Raw genomic sequence first — 26,726 nt, 5'->3', positions numbered from 1 at the left:
ATGTGGACTTTGAGAAAGCGTTTGATAGTTTGAGTTGGGACTTTTTACTCGATATTATGAAGAGAATGGGGTTCAGGATTAGATGGAGGAAATGGGTTTTAGTTTGCCTTAAATCCGCTACTATATCCATTCTAGTCAATGGTTCGCCTACGAATGAGTTCACTCTTGAAAGGGGGGGGGGGGGTCCGTCAAGGTGATCCTCTATCCCCTTTTCTTTTTATAATAGCGGCCGAGGGCCTAAACCTCTTGGTTAAATATGCGAATTCTTGTGGGCTATATAAGGATGTGGAAATTGGTTCTAATAAAGTTACAGTTTCTCAACTCCAATACGCGAATGACACTATCTTCCTTGGCGAATGGAGTAGACAAAACATGTGTAATCTTATGAAATTACTCAAGTGCTTTGAAAATGCCTCGGGTTTAAAGGTTAATTTTAATAAAAGCCAAATCTTTGGATTGTGGGTTATTAAAGAAGAAGTCGAGAGAATGACAAGCATTTTTATTGCAAAGTAGAACTTCCTTTTTATTATCTAGGTATTCGCATGGGTTGTAACATGAATAAAGTCGAGTATTGGAAGCCGATTGTGGATAAATTTAATTCAAGGTTGTCGGAATGGAAGGCTAGAACGATTACAATTGGTGGACGATTAACCCTTGTTAAATCGGTTTTGCATAGTGTACCGCTATATTACTTCTCACTCTTTTGTACCTCGTTGAGTGTTTTGAACCATCTTGAGAGTATTAGACGAAACTTCTTTTGGGGCGGGTCCGGTGACAATCAGAAAATGGCATGGGTAAAATGGGTCGATATTCTTTCTTCTTACGGGTATGGGGGGCTAAATATTTGGTCATTAAAAGGGAAATTTTTTGCTTTAATTGTCAAATGGTGGCGGCATTTCTTGACCGAAACAAATTCTTTTTGGGTCAAAATAATTTCTTCTATCTACGGTCCTAATGGTCTGATCTCGTCTCCGGATGTAACGAGGCCAAAGGGAAAAGGTGGTGTTTGGATTAACATTGTTCGTGCAGGTTGGGATTTGGAAAAAATTGTGCAAAATTTTCATAGCTCCTTTAGCAGGTCTATCGGTGATGGTGCCTCGACTACATTCTGGTCTGATTGTTGGTTAACGGATGTTCCACTCAGGTTGAAGTTCGCAAGGTTGTATCATCTTGAAGTGAATAAATAAGTCGTTGTTCGTGATAGGATTGACTGGTCTGCTGAGCAACCAAGTGCCATATGGAGCTGGAGCCGCAATCCAAGTGGTAGAGCAGGCGACGAGCTCAAAAGCATGCTAAACCTCCTGTCATTATTTCCAAAACCCAATAGGAATGAGGATGGCTAGATATGGCGTTTTTTGAGGAACGGTGTCGCCAACGCAAAATTAATGTCGAAACTCATAGACGTTGGAAGTTTAAACAACATAAGTAACCATCATGAGACTATAAGAAATAACTTGGTTCCGCTGAAAGTGGAAGTGTTTATTTGGAGGCTACTAATGAGGCGTCTTCCGGTTTGGGTTGAGTTAAACAATGGAGGTATTGATCTTAATTCTATTCGTTGTCCTCTTTGTGACGATGACATCGAAACTCTAGAGCACTCGATGATTTTTAGCAAGCAAGCTATGGATGTGTGGGTGAGAGTCTACAAATGGTGGGGCCTAGGTAACGTTTCAAACATGAGCTTAAATGAGGCTTTTAGGGGTCAATGTGGTGCTACTCTATCGGGTTTTAGTTCCAAATTGCGGTTGAATTGACAAGTGCATATCTAATAATGGTGGAACCGTAATCAAAAGGTGTTCACAAATAAATCTTGGAATGGCCCGAACGCGTTGTTGGAAATTCAGCTAAAATCATACGATTGGATATCTAAACGGTCTAAAACAAAGAAGATCAAATGGACGACTTGGCTATCCAACCCTAGAGCTTGTGATATGTAATCTTCGTTTTTTCTTTTTGTGTTGATGTTCTCGTTTGTATGTTGTTTATGTTTTGGAGGTGTTGATATCTCTACAACACCCTCCTGCTTCGCTTTCTGTTTGTTTCGTGTTGTAAGGGGTTAACCCCATATTTGTTCTAATGAAATGATCTGCTTATCGAAAAAAAAAAATCTCATTATTATATCTTTAATATTTGAGACATGGTCAAGGTCAACACTTATAAGTTTACAATTAGGGGTAAAGTCGTCATTAACATGTACACATATATATTATTGTATTGTAATTGTAATATAGTCTAAAAACGATATCAGGTCAAGTTGTTTGAATATAACATGTTAGCATGTGGTAAATTCACAAGTAAGCTAACCTTCAATCTGTCTAGTTGTCCCATAACTAATATATACAACACATAAAATATTACTGTAACACATCTTTGAGTTGAATAGACTCGCTTCTTATACGTCAAATCAAATATCGTATTCTATAAGTGAGTGTTGATCGATATAACAGTTTTGTTTTGTCTTGTTTCACTTGTAAGATTGCATTTTTTTCTAAAACTTTGTCAAAAGGGCCCTTAAATTTCTTGAGTTGTCAAGCATTAACAAGTGGCCGGGTATATATACATCTCAACAGTTAACTCTGATCAAAAGAATGTTATCCATTTAAGGCCTTTAGATGAACATAGTCCACATCTTTTTGTCCCTAAAGAACCTGTAGCCCAACAGTAACCATTAGGCCCATGTCGTTCATAATACTAATTGGCAATTTAAGACCAGTAAGGGATGGCAAAAAAACCCGAACCCGACGGGGAAAACCGAAACCCGACATAATTGGGCCGGATCTGGTCCGGGTCAACGGGTCTCGGGCCGGGTCTGGGATTGATTTTCAAAAAATATTCGGGTTCGGGTTCGGGTTTGGGACTAGTTTTCCTTATCGGGTCCGGGTCCGGGATTACTCAAACCCGGCTCAAACCCGGCCCGATGCCATCCCTTAGACCACTTACACAATTGACCAATTGCAGAAACTAATGGCAATTTAAGGCCAATTTTATCATGCTATTGTCATGTGATTGTTAAAAGCAAACTACACTCTTATACAGGTATAGCTTTTTCTTATACTAGTTCATACAAAGGAGAAATGGTGAGTAATGACGTACAACAAAGACGTCGAACGATGTAGGTCAAGAATGAATTGGAGGTAGGTGATGAGTAAATTAAAATGGCTAGAGACAACTAGGTCCACCGTTGATGGGTAACTATAGAGGTGGGTTATGACTTATGACTTATATGACCAAAATATGACACTTTTATAAATGGCACTGTAATAATGTAATATGGTGTGTGAAAAAGTTGAATATGTCGGCAGTTGCTATGTAGAATGTAATGTGCAAATAAGAACACTTGTGTTAATAAGTTGTAAAAGGAAAAGAAATAAAAATTCCGTGATTATGTAAGTATATTATACTTTGATTCCCAAGTTTTGTTGTCTAATGAAAGAAAAGAAACGGAAATTGGTGAAAATGTCCCTATTTTCAAAATTGTTTGACAATAAGCCTTCAATTTACAGTAATTGTAAAAATGCATTCTGACCACGCATCACGCACCACACATGATGCGTGTAACTTGATGTGTCATGTGTGATTAGCGAGCATCCTTGGTGGATATAGTAGTATACTACTCAACACGCATCGAGTACAACGCACACTGTGTTATTCGTGTGTGGTGAATGTTAATCAGGACAAAGTAGGATATTCGGGATAAGATCTGACATTTTTTCGATTATCAAGATCTTTTTTTTTTTTGAAGACATAAGAACTAAACTAAGTATAAACACTATCAACGACATTTTAATAGTAACAACAACATATATATTACATATACGCATGCAATTTACTCGAAAATAGAAATAACGTTAACGCACACCAAGTGTATCCCATACCAAATGTTTATTTGCCTTGGCATCACGCACAAAACCATCATGCACAATGTGTTCTGGTCTGCTATAAGATTAAGCAGTCTACAAGATAATCTCGATTTGCCTAATTCTCGGTGACCACGCATCACGCATCATGCGTGGTTAAGTGGCAGTATTGCAATATTCAAAATTGAGGGCAAGTCCAACATTTTCAGAAATTTATGAAGTAATTAAGGTAGTTTAATTGAACTAATGAAGTAGTAGTCCTTGCGATTCAAACTTTATTTAAACCGAAAAAAACTGTGAAAGCTTTTATTACAAGTTTAACATTTCATAATGTTTCAGATTCATAAAAAACAATTGACAGAATATGTATTTGTGGTCAAACAAACTTTCTTTAGAAAGGGTTAAAGCCAAAAATAGGCTACAAACTTACACAAATGTACCGATGTCGCCCACAAACTCATTTCCGTCCTACTGTCGCCTACAAACTTCAAAAAGTGTACCGATGTAAACAAAAACTTTCAAAAAGTGTACCAATGTAAACAAAAATGACTTGCTACCGGCTAAGCTGGTTAAAATCAACACGTGTCGTTCGTGGATTGGATCTTAATTCTTAAAAAAAAAATCATGTCAAAATTAGTATGTAACAGGTCAAAACTATAAAATGTTGATATTAGCACATTTTTTGAAAGTTTGTAGGCGACAATAGGACGGAAATGAGTTTGTGGCGACATCGGTACATTTATGTAAGTTTGTAGTTTATTTTTGACTTTAACCCCTTTAGAAAAGACATGTATTATACAATGGTTTCAAAACTCGAATAAGTAATAGTACTATGACAATATGACATTCCAAAGACCATACATATTGGATTTTCAAACAACTGACGTAAACTAAAATCTAACTATAAAACATAACTTTTAAGTACTAAAACCACTTTAAAGTTACAATTCATCCGGGTATGCGTTCTTAGCCAATTAGACAAACAATTTACACGAGTACAAATTTTAGAAATTACTTTTCAAAGCTTCAAATTTAACAAAATGTAACGATTTCATAACTTTTTGTAGCATAAAAAAACAATGTCAACCAATTAAAACGAAGAGACTCACGAGTGAGTGTTCCCATCCACCATATCTTCTTCCTTTATGTCATTCCTTATATTATCCCTGACAAGGTTGTTTCCAATTCAAGTTAAACACATAAACTGCCTCAAATGCACATGTTTAACATCTCACATAATCACATACTTACGTTACGCCAAATGCCTTCCAATTCGGATGTCATATAATGTTTATAAATAATAGATAATAATAAATAATAATAATAATAATAATAATAATAATAGATCACTAATACCTTGCAGTGTTATGATTGAAGTTGAAGCTTTGACGTTTAGGCTTTTCTTCTTCATCAACATCCGAATCATATTCCTGGCCACTCCAGATTCGTGGTTTTGGCCGTTTCTCCATTGGTTCCTCTGCCTATTTAATATATAGAAATTACATATTAACAATTAGCACAAGAAGAAAAAAAAAAGTGAATAAATTAAATAAAATGTAAATATACTTGCCTCTTCAGGGGTTTTTGTGACAGGCGGTGTCGTCTGAAATGGCACACTAGGAGAATGTGGTAATCTAGACAGTTGATCCAGCAGCATATTCCTATCAATATGAAAACATCATTATAATGACAATCATTTGATAAAAAAAATTAAAAGTTGTAATACTTTAAAACCACTTTGTGTGACTTTTAACACATTTTGACAGATTTGAGACATATAAGTTGATGCATCAGTGAGTAAAAAGGTCAAACTTGCAACTTTTAATGAATAATCTACTACTTAAAAGTATCATAATATGTACACTAAACAGATGATTACATGGTAAAGGTTTGACAGACATATAATATTCACATTTCACGATACAATCTTACCTGATTTTCTCCAGATCTTTTGGAGTATTCTGGTTTTCGAGGGGATTCGGCTCAACATGAAGTGTGTAATCAGGACCAAAATACTCGTAATACTCATTGTACGGAAGCTTATTTTCAGGTTCAACACCCACTGCAACTGCTGTCTATTACAAACCAAAACAAAAAAAAATATATATATATATATATATTCAAATTATCGAAAATTTCAGCTTCTTTGTAGAACTAATTATCACATTCATCAACACAAGCACACACAAGAAAGATTAGGGACGCCATCGGGTCGGGTTTAGGACGGGTATAGGTAATCCCATACCCAAACGGCCAAACCTGAGAAAGAATCTTGTCCCAAACCCAGAGACCCATACCCGTCTGGTCCCCATTTACTTACTAACTGTGGGGTTACAGGTTTCCACACCGATAAACGGGGATCCCATTCACTTATTGACTCTTAGGTAAATGGGTTTTCCTATGAGTATCGAATATCCCCGTTGTTAGTCATTCTCATTCACCATTCACCTATTTCTATTTTTGTTTCAATAATGCTATTAAAATGAGTACTAAATTTAAGTGACTATATAATTATCGAACAATAGTTCAAATACCACATAGCTTATGTCATTTTCATTATTGAAATTGAAATCCCATTGAGTCAGGTCTACGGGCCAGGAATGCGGGTTTTGTATCTAAACCCGTCCCCTGACCAGAACTCAGAAAAAATTTAAAACCATCCCCATACCCGGTCCTAGACCCAAATTCCCGTACCCGGCCTAAAAGTGTTGGATTTACCCATCAGATACGGGTCTTTTTGCCATCCTAAAAAAGAGATACCTCATAACACCAGCACCGTGCAACATTACGAATCGTATAACCTCCACCGCCCAAAACCATGAGAGGAACATTGAACGATCTCAGATACCTAAGACAATCAGCATGACCTTTTACAGACAAATTGAAGCACCCAAGTCTATCACCAGCTAACGAATCGGCCCCACACTGAAGCACAACAGCATCAGGCTGATAAACTTCCATAACTTTGTGAAGGATCGGTCGAAACAAACTACGAAAGCTATCATCATCCATTCCGTCATTCAAAGGAACATTTAACGCATAATACTTGCCCTGATTCGCACCAATATCCTTAATATGTCCCGTTCCTGGAAAAAAGTCGCCAAATTTGTGAAAAGAAACAGTCATCACTCTGTCGGTAGTAAAGAAAGCTTCTTCAACTCCATCTCCATGGTGAATATCAATATCCACATATAATACTCGCTGCACAATAAAAACATCATTACGAAAGTAAACAACAATTGCATAATAACATCAGTAACTATCAATTAAGCTAAATACTAAAGGCCATTCTACTACTAATATATCTAAACAATCCCATATAATTGCCTGCATTTAATCAGTTATATACATTTAGCCTTTAGAATTATACACGCATACGTACACATTCAAACGATATATACATAGATGATAATGTAGCAATAAGCTTATACAGAAACAAACAAACATACCCTATGAACTTTAAGCAACTCGAGTATCCCCAAAACAATATCATTCACATAACAAAACCCTGAAGCTTCAGACTTTTTAGCATGATGCAACCCACCGGCCCAATTAATCGCAATATCAGCATCCTGTCGATTCAACTTAACCGCCGCACCAATCGATCCACCGGCGGACGCTTGACAGAAATCAAAAATCCCATCAAAAACAGGACAATCTTCACCAACATTGAATCTTTTCAAGTGACGCGTATGTGTATGATCTTGTACTGCGTCTGGTTGAACAGAAGCTAAGAAATCAACGTAATCATCGGAATGAAACTTACGGATATCTTCTGAAGCTGCCGGAAAAGGTCGTACGATTTCCATACGACGGTGAAGAGAGTAGTGGATGATGAGATTGTGTGCCATACGAATACGGTGAGGTTTCATTGGGTGGCCTTGACCGTAATAGTAGTCGCCGATTGAGGGTTCGTAGAAGTAGGTTACGCGGCGTTTTTTTCCGTCGGGACCGGTGGGGAGTGACGCGCCGGATTCTACCATTGTGGGGTGATGGATGGTGGCTGTGAGTGGCGGAGTAGGGCTGTGACGGAGGGCCGGGTTGAATTTGGGTTTAAATGAGGGAGGACGATGTGATGGAATTTTAGAGAAGAAAATTAGGTTAATAAATAAAGTTACCAAAGTGAAAAAAGAAAAAACTGCGATATTGTATAAAATATCTAGATTGTGTTATAAAATATCTAGATTGGATGTTAATTTTATTATTATTATATTTCTTGCATAGTAATATTTTATACTATAAATAGACATGTATGGTAACCATTTAAGGTGCACCATTTCTCTTGAAATATCAATATTAATATTTCTTCTCTCCTTCTTCTCTCTTTTTCTCTCTTTGTTCTTGTAACCATTAAAGGTAGTTATAAGCCTACTGAATTATAACACGTTATCAGCACGAAAAGCTTAGTGTAATTAAAAGATATCTCAAACGATCACGAATCACTAATCAAGGTATGAAATTATTAATAATTTTCAGACTCGAATATATCAAATTTTGGATTACTAACATTTATATTTATGTTATTTAAGTTATATATGGTCGGTTATACCACCTGAATTATATTTCTGTAATCTAACTTTTACTAACTTCACTAACATTTATATTTATGTTATTTAAGTTATATATGGTCGGTTATACCACCTGAATTATATTTTCTGTAATCTAACTCTTATTAACTTCACTAACATTTATATTTATGTTAATAAGACCTCATGATTGTACGCAACACGTCATTTGACAACACGGTACTTTATGTACGCAACACGTCATTTGACAACACGGTACCATGGGTCGAGATTAATTCCGATCAATACGAATACGACGGCGTCTTTATATGTTATCTAACATTTATGATTACTTATGCAATTAATCATTATTTATTTCATGCATACTAATGTTTATTCTTAAATTTATAATTTTAAAAGTTAAAATAAAAAAATAGTTTGTATTTTTATTAAAAGTAAATCTTAAAAGTTAAAATAAGAAAAAGTTGTTTGTACTTTTATTAAAAATAAATCTTAAAAGTTAAAATACAAAAAGTAGTTTGTATTTTTATTAAAAGTAAATCTTAAAAGTTAAAATAAGAAAAAGTAGTTTGTATTTTTATTAAAATTATATCTTAAAAGTTAAAGTAAGAAAAAAAAGGGATGGTAAAATGGAATAATTTTTTGTCAAAAATGAAGTATTGAAAATGAAGTGGTCTCCTTCTATAACTAAAAAAAAATATATATACTTTTATCAAATGAATTTTTTTGTGGCCGACAATTTCAAACACGAGTCCGTGTTTAGTTTATCAAGAATATCTCTTGCTTTGGTGAAAGGTCACGATCACGATATCAGGTGTTGTGAAAGAATTAAAAAATTGGTCAAGTGGCCTTTTAAAAACTAGAAAAAAAAATTTAAACAAAAAGTTTTTTTTTATATATTTATAATTTACGGGTAACGTAAAAAAAAGGAAGTTTTTTTTAAAAAAAAAAACAAAGAAAGTGTTTAAATGAGTTTTACAGAAAGGGGGAAAGCAAAGTAAAAAAAAAAAAACTTTTTTCCAAACAAAGGTAAATGAAAGTAGGACTTAATACAAGAAAAAAGTAAACATCTCCTAGACGTGATAAAATCTATCAATGATAAGTATTAGACTTGATGAGCTAAATGTGACAAAAATGTTTCAACATGTCTTATGTTAATTTTCTAAAATAAGTTATTATTATTCCGAGTTTAACACATATACATATGTTAATTAAAAACAACCTTTTTGTTCTTATGTAGTGTTGGGTTGCAATTTTGGTTATATGCCATAATTCCATCCAGTAGAGTGACAATAGAAAACTTTTGATGATAATCAATAAAAAACTTTTTTCCAAACTTGTCAAATGTTTTGTTAAAAACGTGACCGTTGAAAAAAGGAGGTTGAATAATAAAACTTAAAAAACAAATTTTTTTTTTTAAGAGTGTGCATCAAAATGGCCCGTTTAATAATGGGGAGTAAAAATATAGTCAAATTGTTTCAACGAAAAAGGGTTCAATTGGATGTCTCTTAAAAAAAAATCCGCGGGTACGGGTGATGGATCTAATGGATCCGCATCCACGACCCGCGGGTGCTATCCCTAATTGTGACAAGTACAAATCAACTAAAAGTCTAAAAAATAAATGCTCTTATAGGGACCAAATGTTCACAATAATTGCCTAAGCTAGATATGAAACAAATAGTTCATAAAAAAAAAAAAGGTCGTTGTGCGTTTTCGGGATGATAGCCGAAATACACTTACAAAAGTAGGTCAGCCGTCAATTCTTTATGGCCATATCAACGTAGATCAATAAAATCATTTATGGTTTTGATAAAAGATTAATTAAAAATTAATTGTTTTTTTGGTCTTGGATTCTCGGTAACAAAAGCAAAGGTTGTTTTTGGTTGCCACAACAAACAAGACAGAGGTTGTTGACTTTTGTTGTTAAACATGGCACAAGTGAACAATAACAATAGATTATTGTTTTTGAAAAGAATAATGATGAGTTAATTTTATTGTATAAAATAAAATTAAAGAAAATGGTTTTCATTGATGACTATGAACAAACGCAAACAAAGTGTTTGTGGTATTTGGTGATTAAAAAAAAGTGCATCTAAAGCTTCTACTGAAAATAATATGCATCTAAAGCTTCTACTGAAAATTAATGTGCAAGGTACAACGTATAACTATATGGTCAAATTCATTTGAGCCTTCGGAGTCACAAGTATATGATGTATATATATATTACTCAATTAACAAAATAGTAAATCTAAATTAATTCATATGAATAGTAAAACGAAATTAATTAATTTACTATTCACATAAAAAAGCGCATATGATAAAAAGCGCATCGTATATGATAAGCGCATATGATAAAAAGCGAATATGATGAAAAGCACAACGCATATGATGAAAATCGCATATGATTAAAAGCGCATATGGTGAAAAACACAGCGCATATGATTAAAAGCGTATATGGTGAAAATGATATATGATAAAAAAAAACACATATGGTGATTTATAAAAAAAAAAAAAAAAAAAAACACATATAGTGATTAATGGAAAGCACATATGGTGATTAATGAAAAGTATATTGTGAAAAAGAATCACAAATGTTTTTTGAAAGAATTCAAGGTAAGATATATGAACCAATTCATCCATCATGTGAACCATTTTGATATTTCATGGTTCTAATAGACGCATCTAGCGGATGGTCTCATATTTGTATGTTATCAAGCCGTAATATGGCATTTGCAAAGTTTCTTGCACAAATTATTAAATTGAGAACACATTATTCTGATTACACCATTAAAAGGATGAGACTTGATAATGCTGGTGAGTTAACATCTCAAGCATTTAATGATCATTATATATCTACAGGGATTGTTGTTGAACATCCAGTTGCTCATGTGCATACACAAAATTGGTTTAGCTGAATCAATAGATAAACGCTTACAGCTAATAACTAGACAATTGATAATGAGTACAAATCTCTCAATATTTATATGTGGACATGTAAATTTACATGCTGCGACATTAATTCGCATTATACCATGTGGAAGTCGTAAATATTTTCACTTAATACTTGATTTTGGCCAAGAGCCAAATATTTTCTACCTTAAAACATTGGTTGTGCAGTGTATGTTCCAATTGTATCACCACAACACAATAAAATGGTTCTTCAAAGAAAGATGATAATATATTTTGGATATAAAACATCTTCAATCATAAGATATATTGAACCCATGATGGGTGATGTTTTTACAACACGTTTTGCTGATTGTCATTTTAATAAAACATTGTTCCCTAGATTAGGGGGAGAAATAAAAATAAAAAATAAAATGATGCTTCATGATGTGAACATCAATTAAGGTATATTGAACTCGCACAAAAGAATGTGAAATGAAAGTTCAAAAATAATGCATATGCAAGAACTTGCAAATTAATTACTTTATGCATTTACAGATATAAAAAAGTGACTAAATCATATATACCAGCGATAAATGCTCCAGCTCGAACTGAAATTCCAAAAGCTGGCAATAATGTCACTGTTGAGTCTTTGCCACGCATCAAACGTGGAAGATCAATTGGTTCCGAAGATAAAAATCCTCGAAAAAGAAAATCAGCTGATAATGAGGTAAGAGAAAGTGTTCAAGAAGAACCACAAATCAATATTCCTTCTGCAGAGGATATTGATAAATGTAAATACTAAAATTGCGATAAATTATGCAATATTATGGAACCGAAATGAAACTAAAATCTCTATGAGATATTTTCATATAATGTTACAATGACATCATGAATAAAGATGATGATCTGGAACTAAAATCTGTCATTGAATATACAAAATGGACATGATTGAGCTCAATGGAAAGGAGCAATAAGAGCTGGATTAGAATCGCTCGATAAAAGAAAAGTTTTCGGATCAATCGTTATCACTTTTAAAGATGTGAAACGTATGGGATACAAATGAATTTTTATCCGAAAAGAAATGTGCAAATGAAGTTACAAGGCAAAACTAGACTTGTAACTCAATATTTCCCACAAAGACCAGAAATGAATTAGGAGGAAAAATTATCCTCCTGTAATGGATACAATTACTTATTAGATACTTAATCAACCTGGTAGTTATTTAAATGCATCTCATGAATGTTGTTACTACTTATCTGTATGGATCACTTAATAATGATATATATGAATATACCTAAAGAGTTAAGGTGTCATAAGCATCTAATGTAAAACCCAAGGGAATATATTCCATTAAATCACAAAGATTTCTAAATGGGTTTATACAAACGGGACGTATGTGGTATAACCGATTAGATGACTACTTGATAAAAAAAAGGGTATAAATATAAACTTATTTTGCACGTATGTTTTATAAAAACAATGTTCGGATATGAGATCGTAGTTGTTTATGTCAATGTTCTTAACATCATATGAACAAATAAAGAGATCTATGAAATCATTCAACTTCTAAAGAATTATTTTGAAATGAAAGATCTTGAAAAAACCAAGTATTACCTTGGATTGCAAATTGAGCATATGCCTAATGGTTTACTTGTACATCAAACAACTTATACCGAAAAGATTTTAAAACATTTTTTTAAAGACAAACTCATTGTTGTTAGATCACTCAATATTGACACTGATCTATTTCATCCCTGCGAAGATCATGAAAATCTTAACAGATCGGAAGTTCCATATTTTAGTGCAATTGAGGTTCTTATGTATCTTATAGATTGTACAAGACCTGATATTTCTCTTGCAGTTAATTTGTTGGCAAGATTCAGCTCAAATGACAATGGAGCGGGATCAAACACATATTTTGATACCCTTGAGAAACTGCTGATTTAAAATTATTTTATTCTAACGTTTCAAAACAAGATTTGGTTGATTATGTATATATAGGTCATTCATCAAATCCTCATAAAGATAAATCTCAAACTCGATATGTATTCCTAAATGGAGGTACCACAAAATCATGGCGTTCTTAAAACAAACACTTGTTGCGACATCATCAAATCATGACGAAGTGATTGCATTATATGAAACTACTCGAAAATGTGTTTGGTTGAGATCAATGACACAAATCATTATTGATTCTTGTGGACTAGAACGCTATAAAAGACTAACAACTATCTTCACCAACAACTATATATGAAGATAATGCAGCTTGCATAATACAAATGAAAGAAGAGTATCAAAAGTGACTGAACAAAATATAAATACTGACGAGGCGCCAAAGCCATAGACGGTCTTAACGGTCATAAGTTTGATGGAAAAGAATGGTATATTGGTAAGGCTCAGAAAAGACTACAAGGGAATAGGAATTGAAACAAGGGTTTGAGCAAACCATGAAGGAGACTGTAGACAAATCACAGGGGCTAAACTTGTACATAAAAGATTTAGATGATACAGTTTCAGATGAAAACCTCAGATTCTTCTCATATACTCAAGATCTCGTAAAAGACAACCAGATTAAAATGAGATACGTTCAATCAACAACTCTGCTGATCTTTATACCAAAGTACTGCCAACTGCTATTTTCAGAACACACGTTCATAATATTGGCATGAGGCATGTTCAGAAGATGTAACAACTCAGGCGTTGCCTACTTGAGGGGGAGTCAACTCTATACTGCACTCTTTTTCCCTTAGCTAAAGTTTTATCCCAATGGGTTTTCTTTAGCAAGGTTTTTAACGAGGCAGTACTAGTTATTCTCTAATAAAATTGTCATCCAAGGGGGAGTGTTATAAAATATCTAGATTGTGTTATAAAATATCTAGATTGGATGTTAATTTTATTATTATTATATTTCTTGCATAGTAATATTTTATACTATAAATAGACATGTATGGTAACCATTTAAGGTGCACCATTTCTCTTGAAATATCAATATCAATATTTCTTCTCTCCTTCTTCTCTCTTTTTCTCTCTTTGTTCTTGTAACCATTAAAGGTAGTTATAAGCCTACTGAATTATAACAGATATATAATTGTTCGGTTTGATTTTTCAAAAATTTTATATTTCAATATTTATGCTAAATAATAATAATAATTGATAAAAATTATAAGAATGAATTCGGTTTTAAATTATGCTTTTACTGGTATACTTTATCAAATATCTATCTATCTATAAAATGCGTGATAATAATTTATTGAGCTTTGTTGTTGTACATTAAATTTATTAGAGAAATTTTATAATATTACCGTATGTAGTTGCTTGTAAATTACTTCACATTATTTATATATACTTTATTTGTTTTATTTATTTATTACGAAGTAATTTATTATAGACAAAATCTTCCAAATCGTCACTGTTTTTATGAATTTTTGCTCCAATCGTCCCTATATTATGAAAACTGCTTAATTCGTCCTTAAAAGCCAAAAAATGTCCCAAATTCGTCCCTCCTTTAACGTTTGTTAATCCCTCCGTTAGTAACTAATCATGTGCAAGTCACGTGTTATTAATATACGCTATTTAATAATGGATAAAGCTGTGAACCTGAACCCTAATTCAATTCATTGTTCGTTTTACAACCAAAATTCCTCAAATCCGATCCAAATTAAGGAATGATCGTGTATTGTGTATGTGGTAGCTCGTCAGTTATTCGTATTTCGAAGACATCAAAGAATCCAGGTCGAAAGTTTTATTGTTGTGCTCGAAGTGTAAGATTTCAATTTTAAATTCTTTTTGCAAGTAATTAAACTACCATCCGATTGACATGTAATCGAATATTATACAGGAAGAGAAGAATTGCGGGTTTATTGGATGGGTCGATCCTCCAATTGAAGATCTTTTACAAGAAAAACATGTTGAATTGATAAAATGGAAGAAATTTGTTTTTGCTAACTGGTTGTTTTTTTTATGTTATTGGTTTTTTAATTAGGTTATAGCTTCGATTTCTAATGTATTTGTTTGATGAATGATGTAATGCAACAATGGCAGATTGCAAATGAAATAAAAAGTTATTTTTGTGTTACCTTATGTTGTATTCGACAATTATATCTATTGATGATGGTTTTGGTAATGAATATTTAGGCAATTGGACTGTTTTGTGACTGTTTTGGTTAATGAATACACTTGTTAATACAACACACTTGGTTAATGAATACCCAAAATACATATGCAACACACTTGTTCATTGTGACTGTTTTGGTTAATGAATGCAACACACTTGCACTTCATTTGACCCAAAATGCCTAAACTACAACTGCAGTATTGTTAATACAACACACTTGATCATTGTGAGTGTTTTGGTCATTGTGACTGTTATACATAAACTAGCAGTAGCATTATACCCAAGTTGACCTTATACACCTGCAGTATTGCATTAGACTCAAAATACAACCAAAATACACCTGCAGTGACCTGAGTTGACCCATGATGACCCGAGTTGCATTAGACCCAAAATACACCCAAAAAATATACCTGCAATGACCTGAGTTGACTCATGTTATCACATTGAGGAGACCGTAAGTTACGCCGTGTTTTCTTTAAAGCGTTAAATGCGGGGAACCCAAATGCAATTTTACGCTACGGGTTAAGAACCTATTTTGACTCAACATATCCCAACATAGGATTTCGTGCATTAGAAAGAGCTTCTAACATGCAACATAAAGAAGCATGTTATGCTTACGGGTTAGTGATGTTCGCTTCTTACCAAAGTGAGAAAAAGAACATCGGATTGCAACTTTTAAATAAAACTTTTCCACAAGTGACGGATTCAGTAGTTGGGGTGAGAAACAAGGTTTTTTGATTATTACGGGGCTGTTGGCCATTACGAAACCCTCGTCCTTTTGACGACATTACAACATGCTGCCTAGCCAATGGTCATAACGGTTATTTTCCACAAGACCAGGGATGAGAAGTCGTCTTAGTAAAGCCAGAATGCATGACTTGTTTCTGGACTTATGAATTACGTGTCTTTATTTCCTTTGCTGAACAACTTGCGTATTAACTAGATTTATCTTCAAAACTGTCATGTATCAAAGTGTACTATATTTCATGTTATATGTAATATAGCGGAGTTGTAAGTTTGAAGAATACTTGTATGTGATATATTATTATAATCAGTTTTTCATATGGAATTGTAGTAGTTGAATTGTATATTAGCTACTAAGTATGAACTTAACGGGTAGGTAGTACCCGAATTTAAACTTATAAAACGCTAATATGAAGAAAAAGCTTTTATAAATGAGTTCATATTATGCTACGAAATACTATTGACTACTCTTAATATTCTGTATGATTAACTCGATTCAGTTGGCTATTTTGAAGGAAATGGCACCGACTACTCGACACACCATGAATATGAGCGAAGAGGAATTTCGTACCTTTTTTGCTGCAAACATAGCCGCAGTACATGCTGCGCTACATACCAACAATAACTCTGAATCTAGCAATGCAGCTAACGGCGTAAGAAATCGTGTAGGATGCTCCTACAAAGAATTCACTGCCTGTAAATCTTTGGAATTTGATGGAACCGAAGGACCAATTGGATTGAAACGGTGGACCGAGAAAGTCGAATCGGTGTTTGCCATAAGTAAGGGTACTGAAGAGGACAAAGTTAAGTAAGCTACGCATACCTTCACAGGTACTGCGTTAACGTGGTGGAACACCTATCTTGAACAGGTAGGACAAAATGCTACTTACGCACTACCGTGGTCGGCATTCAAGCAATTGATGAACGAGCAGTACCGTCCTAGAAACGAAGTCAATAAACTCAAGGCAGAACTTAGAGAGTTACGAACACAAGGGTTCGACGTTACCACATATGAACGACGATTCACAAAGTTATGCCTATTGTGTCCGGGAGCATTCGAAGATGAAGAAGAGAAGATCGACGCATTTGTAAAAGGGTTACCAGTAAGGATTCAAGAAGATGTGAGTTCACAAGAGCCCGCTTCTATACAGAAGGCAAGTGGAATGGCTCATAAACTCATAAATCAGATTTAGGGAAGAATTAAAGAGCAGGCGGCCGAAGAAGCCAACACGAAACAACTCAAGAGGAAGTGGGAGGAAAACGGTGACAAGAGTCACCAGTACAACAACAACAACAATTACAACCACAATCGCAACAACTATCCCAACAACCGCAACAACAATCGCAACAATAACCGCAATCCTAACAATAACTACAACAAACATCTCAACAACAACAACAACTACAACAATCGTTTCAACAACAATAACAATCCCAACAACAACCTCAATAATAACAACGGCAACAAAAACCAAAAATAGCCATGTCATAGGTGTGAAGAAAATCATCAGGGGTTTTGCACGACATTTTGCAACAGGTGTAAAAGAAATGGTCATAGCGCAACAAAGTGTGAGGTCTACGGACCAAAGTTTAACAGAACTAATGGAACAAATAATGTCAGAACAAGTAATGCCGAAACGAATAGTGTCAGAGCAAGTAATACCAACGTTGCTTGTTATAAATGTGGAAAACCAGGCCGCATTATTAGAAATTGCCCGAATCAGGGAAATACTAATGGGTAGGGTCGCAGAAGAGTTTTCAATATTAATGTGGCAGAAGCACAGGAAGACCCGGAGCTTGTTACGGGTACGTTTCTTATTGACGATAAATCTGCTTATGTTTTATTTGATTCGGGTGCGGATAGAAGCTATATGAGTAGAGAAATTTGTGTTAAATTGAGTTTCCCATTGACGCCTTTGGATAGTAAATTTTTACTCGAATTAGCAAACGGTAAATTAATTTCAGCAGATAATATATGTCGGGAGAGAGAAAATAAACTGGGGGATGAAACGTTTAAAATTAATTTAATAACAGTCTAGTTAGGGAGTTTTGACGTAATAATTGGCATGGACTGGTTGAAAAAGGTTATGGTTGTTTTAAAAATGAATGCAGTCTTTGAAAAACGTCTCATATAGAGGTCAAAACCTCGCGACGAAATCAATTAATATGGAACGTTTATAATCAATATGAACGTGACATTTCAGTTGGTATCCGAGCGTTGGTCTTAGAGAACCAGAAATTTGCATTAGTGTGTCTTATCGAGTTTGTTAGGATACATTAGTGAGTCTGGACTTCGATCGTGTTTTCTTTAAAAACGATTGCTTAACACTTTTGTTGAAAACTATATATTATTAACATGTAAATATTATATATTAACCTCTTAATGTGTTTGACATTGTGTGATAGATGTCTACCACTAGTACAAATCCCATCGATTCACCTAATAATAATGAAGAGTCGAATATATTTTGGGAAGATTCACAAATTCCCGAAGAAGAATCGGAAGAGGAGGAACCGGAAGAGGAGGAACCGGAAGAAGAGGAACCGAAAGAGGAGGAACCGGAAGAGGAGGAACCAGAAGAAGAAGAGGTTCCGGAGGAAGAAATATTGATACCTACAGTAATTCGATTAAATAAAAGAAAATCCTCAACTAACGGACTAAAGTTAATAATGGTCAATGGTGTTTCCGCCGAGGAAGCAAAATATTGGGAAGATTACCAATTTTACTATGAATCGGATCCCGATGAGGATTCTGAAGATGTTATAGAAATTACCTCGACCCAATTTAATAAAGCGAAAGAAAATAATAAGGGAAAAGGTATAAAACTAGAGAAACCCGATTCCAACCCCGATGAACTTTATATGTATCGGCAACATCAGTATTTCCTAAAATGTAACAATGACCCGAGAACCTCTAAACCACCAGGTTTTTCTAAACCATTGTGGAAAACGACGGCTCGTATTAGAGGAACACCATATATTCCTAGAAAATTAGGAAAACGAACCAAGTCCGAAGAAGAAGAAACCAGTGATTCAGATTAGAGGGTTGTAATCATGTTGTGTATTATATGTATTGTAGTGTGCTTGTACTTTTATGTTCTATGTAAAAATTGCTTGTATTGTTTGTTAATTATCTTTTACGAATCTAATCCTTGTCTATTTTACAGTAGAAAAACAAAATGGATGTTAAGGGTAGACAATCGAATATTGTAGAAGATCTACCAGAGGATATGATTGAGTAAATCTTGTCTAGAGTCGGTCAGAATTCATCAGCACAATTAATTATGGAAAAATTAACTTGTCAAACATTTGAAAGACTTTCCAGAAATGCCTTAGTTTATAAAAGGCTTTCCTTTGATAGGTGGGGTATATCACATTGGGGAGACCGTAAGTTACGCCGCGTTTTCTTTAAAGCGTTAAATGCGGGGAACCCAAATGCAATTTTACGCTACGGGTTAAGAACCTATTTTGACTCAACATATCCCAACATACGATTTCGTGATTTAGAAAGAGCTTCTAACATGCAACATAAAGAAGCATGTTATGCTTATGGGTTAGTGATGTTCGCTTCTTACCAAAGTGAGAAAAAGAACATCGGATTGCAACTTTTAAATAAAACTTTTCCACAAGTGACGGATTCAGTAGTTGGGGTGAGAAACAAGGTTTTTAGATTATTACGGGGCTGTTGGACATTACGAAACCCTCGTCCTTTTGACGACATTACAACATGCTGCCTAGCCAATGGTCATAACGGTTATTTTCCACAAGACCAAGGATGGGAAGTCGTCTTAGTAAAACCAGAATGCATGACTTGTTTCTGGACTTATGAATTACGTGTCTTTATTTCCTTTGTTGAACAACTTGCGTATTAACTAGATTTATCTTCAAAACTATCATGTATCAAAGTGTACTATATTTCATGTTATATGTAATATAGCGGAGTTGTAAGTTTGAAGAATATTTGTATGTGATATATTATTATAATCAGTTTTTCATATGGAATTGTAGTAGTTGAATTGTATATTAGCTACTAAGTATGAACTTAACGGGTAGGTAGTACCCGAATTTAAACTTATAAAACGCTAATATGAAGAAAAAGCTTTTATAAATGAGTTCATATTATGCTACGAAATACTATTGACTACTCTTAATATTCTGTATGATTAACTCGATTCAGTTGGCTATTTTGAAGGAAATGGCACCGACTACTCGACACACCATGAATATGAGCGAAGAGGAATTCCGTACATTTCTTGCTGCAAACATAGCCGCAGTACAGGCTGCGCTACATACCAACAATAACTTTGAATCTAGCAATGCAGCTAACGGCGTAAGAAATCGTGTATGATGCTCCTACAAAGAATTCACTGCCTGCAAACCTTTGAAATTTGATGGAACCGAAGGACCAATTGGATTGAAACGGTGGACCGAGAAAGTCGAATCGGTGTTTGCCATAAGTAAGTGTACTGAAGAGGACAAAGTTAAGTACGCTGCGCATACCTTCACATGTACTGCGTTAACGTGGTGGTACACCTATGTTGAACAGGTAGGACAAAATGCTGCTTACGCACTACCGTGGTCGACATTCAAGCAATTGATGAACGAGTAGTACCGTCCTAGAAACGAAGTCAATAAACTCAAAGCAGAACTTAGAGAGTTACGAACACACGGGTTCGATGTTACCACATATGAACAACGATTCACAAAGTTGTGCCTATTGTGTCCGGGAGCATTCAAAGACGAAGAAGAGAAGATCGACGCATTTGTAAAAGCGTTACCAGTAAGGATTCAAGAAGATGTGAGTTCACACGAGCCCGCTTCTATACAGAAGGCAAGTCGAATGGCTCATAAACTCATAAATCAGATTGAGGGAAGAATTAAAGAGCAGGCGGCCGAAGAAGCCAAAACGAAACAACTCAAGAGGAAGTGGGAGGAAAACGGTGACAAGAGTCACCAGTACAACAACAACAACAATTACAACCACAATCGCAACAACTATCCCAACAACCGCAACAACAATCACAACAATAACCGCAATCATAACAATAACTACAACAAACATCCCAACAACAACAACTCCAACAACCGTTTCAACAACAATAACAATCCCAACAACAACCTCAATAACAACAACGGCAACAAAAACCAAAAACAGCCATGTCATAGGTGTGAAGAAAATCATTAGGGGTTTTGCACGACATTTTGCAACAGGTGTAAAAGAAATGGTCATAGCGCGATAAAGTGTGAGGTCTACGGACCAAAGTTTAACATAACTAAAGGAACAAATAATGTCGGAACAAGTAATGCCGAAACGAATAGTGTCAGAGCAAGTAATACCAACGCTGTTTGTTATAAATGTGGAAAACTGGGCCACATTATTAGAAATTGCCCGAATCATAGGAATACTAAATGGGCAGGGCCGTGGAAGAGTTTTCAATATTAATGTGGCAGAAGCACAGGAATACCCGGAGCTTGTTACGGGTACGTTTCTTATTGACGATAAATCTGCTTATGTTTTATTTGATTCGGGTGCGGATAGAAGCTATATGAGTAGAGAATTTTGTACTAAATTAAGTTGTCCATTGACGCCTTTGGATAGTAAATTTTACTCGAATTAGCAAACGGTAAATTAATTTCAGCAGATAATATATGTCGGGATAGAGAAATTAAACTGGGGGATGAAACGTTTAAAATTGATTTAATACCAGTCGAGTTAGGGAGTTTTGACGTAATAATTGGCATGGACTGGTTGAAAAAGGTTATGGTTGTTTTAAAAATGAATGCAGTCTTTGAAAAACGTCTCATATAGAGGTCAAAACCTCGCGACGAAATCAATTAATATGGAACGTTTATAATCAATATGAACGGGATATTTCACATGTTGACCTGAGTTGACCAACCTTCTAATACACTCACTGTAACAGTTTCATTAGTGCAGATTCATTTCATTATAAAGGATTCATGATCAAATAATCAAAAAAAAAAAAAAAAAAACAGTTTCATTTAAACCAAATAACAATTTCATTAAACCAAATAACAAAGTACTAAACCATTACGAAAGATCCATCAAGTACATTCAATTCATTAAATCTAAACAAGATCCATTCAAGTACCATTTCCCAAAAACTAAAACAAATCAAAATACATAAAGATTTCAAAAGACTTAATCAATCACTTGACTTCCAAAACCTTGACTTCCAACACCTTGACTTCCAACACTTTGACTTCCACCTACTTGACTTGTACTTGCACCTGCTTGACTTGTAGTTGAACATGCTTTTCCTTTACCTGCAACTCCTTTTCCACAACCCCTTGAATTATGTCCCATCATACCATACTTTTTACATGTTTTACTTATCTCAGCTCTTGATAACTTTCCATTCATGACCATAGGCTGCTCAATTTTAATTGCACTATTGTTTCTTTTCTTCTTTACAACTGGTTGCTCCATTTCATTAGCACTTTTTGTTCTTTTCTTCTTTGTCCTTTCTACTTGTTTTTTGTGATAAGGAGGTAGAGTTTAGTTGGACACTCACTATTTGGCCATGAAACAGATCCAGTAATAGGTTCTACCTTGAATGAGTAAACCTCCCTCCATGTTTCCAACTTATACACTGGATTAACCCAATCTTCAGGATCACCAACCTTCTCAGAATTCTCTGCCATGTCCCAAAGACATGCAACTGCATGCTTACATGGCAACCCAGTCAACTCCCATTTTTGACAAGTACATGTTTTTGTTCTTAGGTCAACAACTTGTTTGTCTAAAAAAGCATCCATTACTTGAAACCCGTCTCCCCCATTCCAAGTGACATTATACCTGTTTGCAGCCTTCTTAGTCATTTCAAAAAATCTAGTGGATGTAGGTGTTAATGTCCCAGCAGATTTATTAATTACCTTTTGAACTGTCACAATTCTTTTCATAAGGTATTGCCTTACATACTCTAAACATGTGATAACAGGTTTGTCTCTTCCATCAACTAGCTTACTATTGAAGATCTCACACACATTATTCAATAACATATCACATAGTGATCTACATGTAAAGTGTGACCTGCTCCAATGTTTTGGTTGAATGTCCTTCAAGAATTTATATGCACCTTCATTCTCTCTTCTAAGTTCCTCCATTGTTTCATCATATTCTTCTCTAGTTGTCCTAGTAGCACATTTTCATATCAAGTACTTGATCACTGGTCCTTTAAATTGACCCCTCATGTTTTCATAAATATGCCTCATACAATATCTATGCTCAGCATGTGGATATACCCTTGTCATTGCTGGTACCAAACCATAATCACAACAAATAAAATATACATATCAATAGCTTGTACAAATCTGAAATGTAATTGCAAATTTAAAAGGAGTATATAATTACCTTCTGCTTATCTGATATGAAGGTGAAGTTGCTATTTGAGTCCAAATCTAAATCATCACCAAGACACTTCAAAAACCATTTCCAAGAGTCACTTGTTTTAGCCTCAACAATAGCATAAGCTAAAGGATATATACCATTGTTAGGATCTACTCCAACAACAGACAAAAGTTGTCCTTCATATGGGCCTTTTAAGAAACAACCATCAACACCTAATATCTCTCTTTTACAAGCTTTATAGCCTTCTTTTAGTGGACCCAAACATATGTACACCCTTTTAAAAACCCTTGTATCTGATGATGGGTTTGGTTCTGGATGTACTTCTATAATGGTAGTTGTGTTTAAATTTCTTTTCTGCAACTCCAAGCAATAGTCTCTAAGTCTCAAGTATTGTTTCTTGTAGTCACCAATAATTACTTTCATTGCCTTTGACTTAGCCCTATATGCAGCCATCTTCTTCACTCCCAATTCATATTTTATTGTCATGATCTCTTGAATTGCTCTTGCCTTCATATTAGGATCAGCTACTAAGATATCACCAATTTCTTTTGATATAAAAGTAGATGAAAGTTGTCTAAGTTTCCTCTTTTGTTGACATGTATGTTCTTCATGTAAGGTCTTCACAATGTATGTGTCATGCTTTTTACCCTTTGAAGCAAGTAAAGTCCAAGGGCAAATAGGTTTGGAATTGACTTCCCCCATTTCATAACATCTAATTCTGACCCTATTCAAATCATTCTTCAGTGGCTTCAAACCCCTTCTAGTTTCAATAGTATGTTGTCTGGCCCTATCTTTGATTTCTTTGGAAGTTGAAAACTCTTGCCCAACATAAAACTTGTGATAAAAAACTTTGACCGTTTCCTATTCATTACTTGATCTTAAGTCTTTCAACCTCAATTTTCTTTTAATATCCACTTTGTCAGACTCATTACCACTATCAAATTCTTCAAAGTTCAACCATTCACCTTCATCTGAATCTGAAACTTTGCTTGGTATCAACTCTAGATCATCAATCTATTCATCTTCATTGCCATCTAGAACACCATCTTCATTACTATACTGTCCATCATCTTCAATACCTTTTTCACTATCAATTTCAATACAAGCATTACTTTTTTCACATAATATTTTACCCTTACAATCATTCACAATTTCATCTAAAGCAAACTCAAGATCAATCTCATCAATCAAACCTCTTTCAACTAATGTTGTTTCATTATTAACCCTTTCTATACATGTAACACCATGTTCCACATACACATCAATGTATTGATAGTTAGGAATGTAACTTAACATCTTAACAACATCACATTCTCTAACCAATGGACACAATCCACTATCCAAATCACCATCAGGGTTTCTGTAAGGGTAATACATAACTTCATCACCTAATTAACCCAACTCCTTCATCATGATATTTAGCTTCTCCACAAAATATATAGCACATTCAACAAAATCAAATGGATTCAACAATCCACAAACATAGTGTCTTCTAGGGTTAGAGATGAAGTGACCATGATGATGTATATTGATGGTAAAAAGTTCTTTGTATGCAACTACAATAAAAACAAGAAAATAAAACATTACTAATCAATGTAATAGTAACAAAAAAAAAGTTACAGTAACATAAACCCTAAATATCAATAAAAAAATAAAGACAAAACCCTACTTACCATAAACAATCTCATGATCATAATCACATGCCTCAGGTCTCTTGGTCCAACCATGATGATCTGCCATTAAAATCGCTTCTGTAAGGATTATTTTCTAAAATACGAACTAGGATTTGTTATGAAGCAATCGTATTAAGCAGCAGAATAGAATATGAAACGGTTAGTTACACACAAGTGACTTGCACGAGTAATATACTTACGGTAGGAATTAACAGACGTTAAAGGAGGGACGAGTTTGGGACACTTTTTGGCTTTTAAGGACGAATTAAGCAGTTTTCATAATATAGGGACGATTCGAGCAAAAAGTCATAAAAAGGGACGATTTGGGCAATTTTGTCTTTATTATATTTGGGTATACAGTATTGAAAACAACAAAAACAACAAAACCCAATCCCACAAAAGTGAGGTATGGAGGGTTAAGTTGTAGACAATCTTTTCCCTATCCTAGAATAAAGACAAGTCATTTCGCTACCCGAAGTGAAACAATGAAGGAGTAGAGAAAGTCCTCTCTTTCAATGTTCTACGGATAGAGAGATTGCTTCCGAATGAACCTCTAACCAAGAAGTAGGTTAAAAAAAATAAGTAAATAAAAGAAAAAATGTGAGTCGCCATGAAAATGTTAGAATTAAATTTTCATGAGTTTTAAACATATCTGAAGTTCAATTTCAATGAGTTTACAACTTTGACAATTAGCTAATATAGAATTATCAGACTGTATATATACAAAAGTTAAGAATTATTTTCATAATATTATAGTAGTCATAATCATAATCAGTATTAGTATAGTAGTCATGATTGTATGAGAGTTTTTCCAAACATCTCAACATAAGCGTTTTTGCTTAACTTATTAGTAAACTCAATGCATGAGTCATTATTGCTCTTTCTTAATGAAAACTATATTTAAATGGCCAATTTTGGGATGCTCAACCCAAAAATTAAAAGCCCATCTGTAGATATCTGTGAACCCAAATAAGTAAAGAAAAGCCAAGGCCCGATAGACATTTCAATTTGATTATTTGATTAGATTTGATATTTTGATGAGCCATCTTCTCAATATTATGACAAGATGTTGATTGATTAGATGAGTGATCTATATTACTATTACTATTATTACTATTACTATTACTAACATAAATAATAAATAATAGCGAAAGGTGCCAATGTAGTTTTGGCTTTGAAATTGTCGTTTTAATAGCAATCATGTCAACAAAAGTGGCTGGGTAATGCATATTAAGTTGGGCCTTGGCCCATGGCCCATTTACTAGTTCTATTCTATATACGTAGTATATTGTATGGCAACTTTAAAGTAGTTACGGAGTACTTTGTATTTTTATGGCAAAGAAAACGAAAATCTTATTACGATTCTTTGTTTTGGAAAAAAAAAAAAAACAAAGATATAAAAAGAGACACGGACGAGACTCGAAAGTAGTAAACTAGAACCACCAACAAATTAGTTGGTGGGTCTAACTTTCAACAGATAAGTGTTTAAATAAGCAATCATAAAGTTTACACTCCGTATGTTTAATGTTAGTCATAAGTTTGTGACAACGT

The 26,726-nt window shown here is 34.4% G+C and overlaps 3 protein-coding genes across 3 annotated transcripts; all 3 read right to left on the bottom strand.

The window, feature by feature from the left end:
• Positions 1-4,962: 4,962 nt before the first annotated feature.
• Positions 4,963-7,940, bottom strand: LOC139859032 (histone deacetylase 6-like). The gene is made up of 6 exons (XM_071847852.1): positions 7,307-7,940; positions 6,618-7,058; positions 5,790-5,932; positions 5,424-5,518; positions 5,214-5,334; positions 4,963-5,023 (listed from the first exon to the last, which is right to left on the bottom strand). The coding sequence occupies exons 1-6, from the start codon at positions 7,838-7,840 to the stop codon at positions 4,963-4,965; spliced, it is 1,395 nt and encodes a 464-aa protein (XP_071703953.1). The 5' UTR covers positions 7,841-7,940.
• Positions 7,941-22,619: 14,679 nt separating this feature from the next.
• Positions 22,620-23,258, bottom strand: LOC139859031 (uncharacterized). The gene has a single exon (XM_071847850.1). It carries the CDS (start codon positions 23,256-23,258, stop codon positions 22,620-22,622), a length of 639 nt encoding a protein of 212 aa, XP_071703951.1.
• A 143-nt stretch (positions 23,259-23,401) lies between these two features.
• Positions 23,402-24,204, bottom strand: LOC139859030 (uncharacterized). The gene is made up of 2 exons (XM_071847849.1): positions 23,506-24,204; positions 23,402-23,407 (listed from the first exon to the last, which is right to left on the bottom strand). Exons 1-2 carry the CDS (start codon positions 24,202-24,204, stop codon positions 23,402-23,404), a joined length of 705 nt encoding a protein of 234 aa, XP_071703950.1.
• Between the last annotated feature and the right edge of the window lie 2,522 nt (positions 24,205-26,726).

This window comes from Rutidosis leptorrhynchoides, chromosome 7 (assembly GCF_046630445.1).
Source record: "Rutidosis leptorrhynchoides isolate AG116_Rl617_1_P2 chromosome 7, CSIRO_AGI_Rlap_v1, whole genome shotgun sequence".
In the NCBI taxonomy this organism is placed as follows: domain Eukaryota; kingdom Viridiplantae; phylum Streptophyta; class Magnoliopsida; order Asterales; family Asteraceae; genus Rutidosis; species Rutidosis leptorrhynchoides.
The sequence above is the reverse complement of the archived record's forward strand: the minus strand, read 5'-3'. Positions and strand labels throughout refer to the sequence as shown.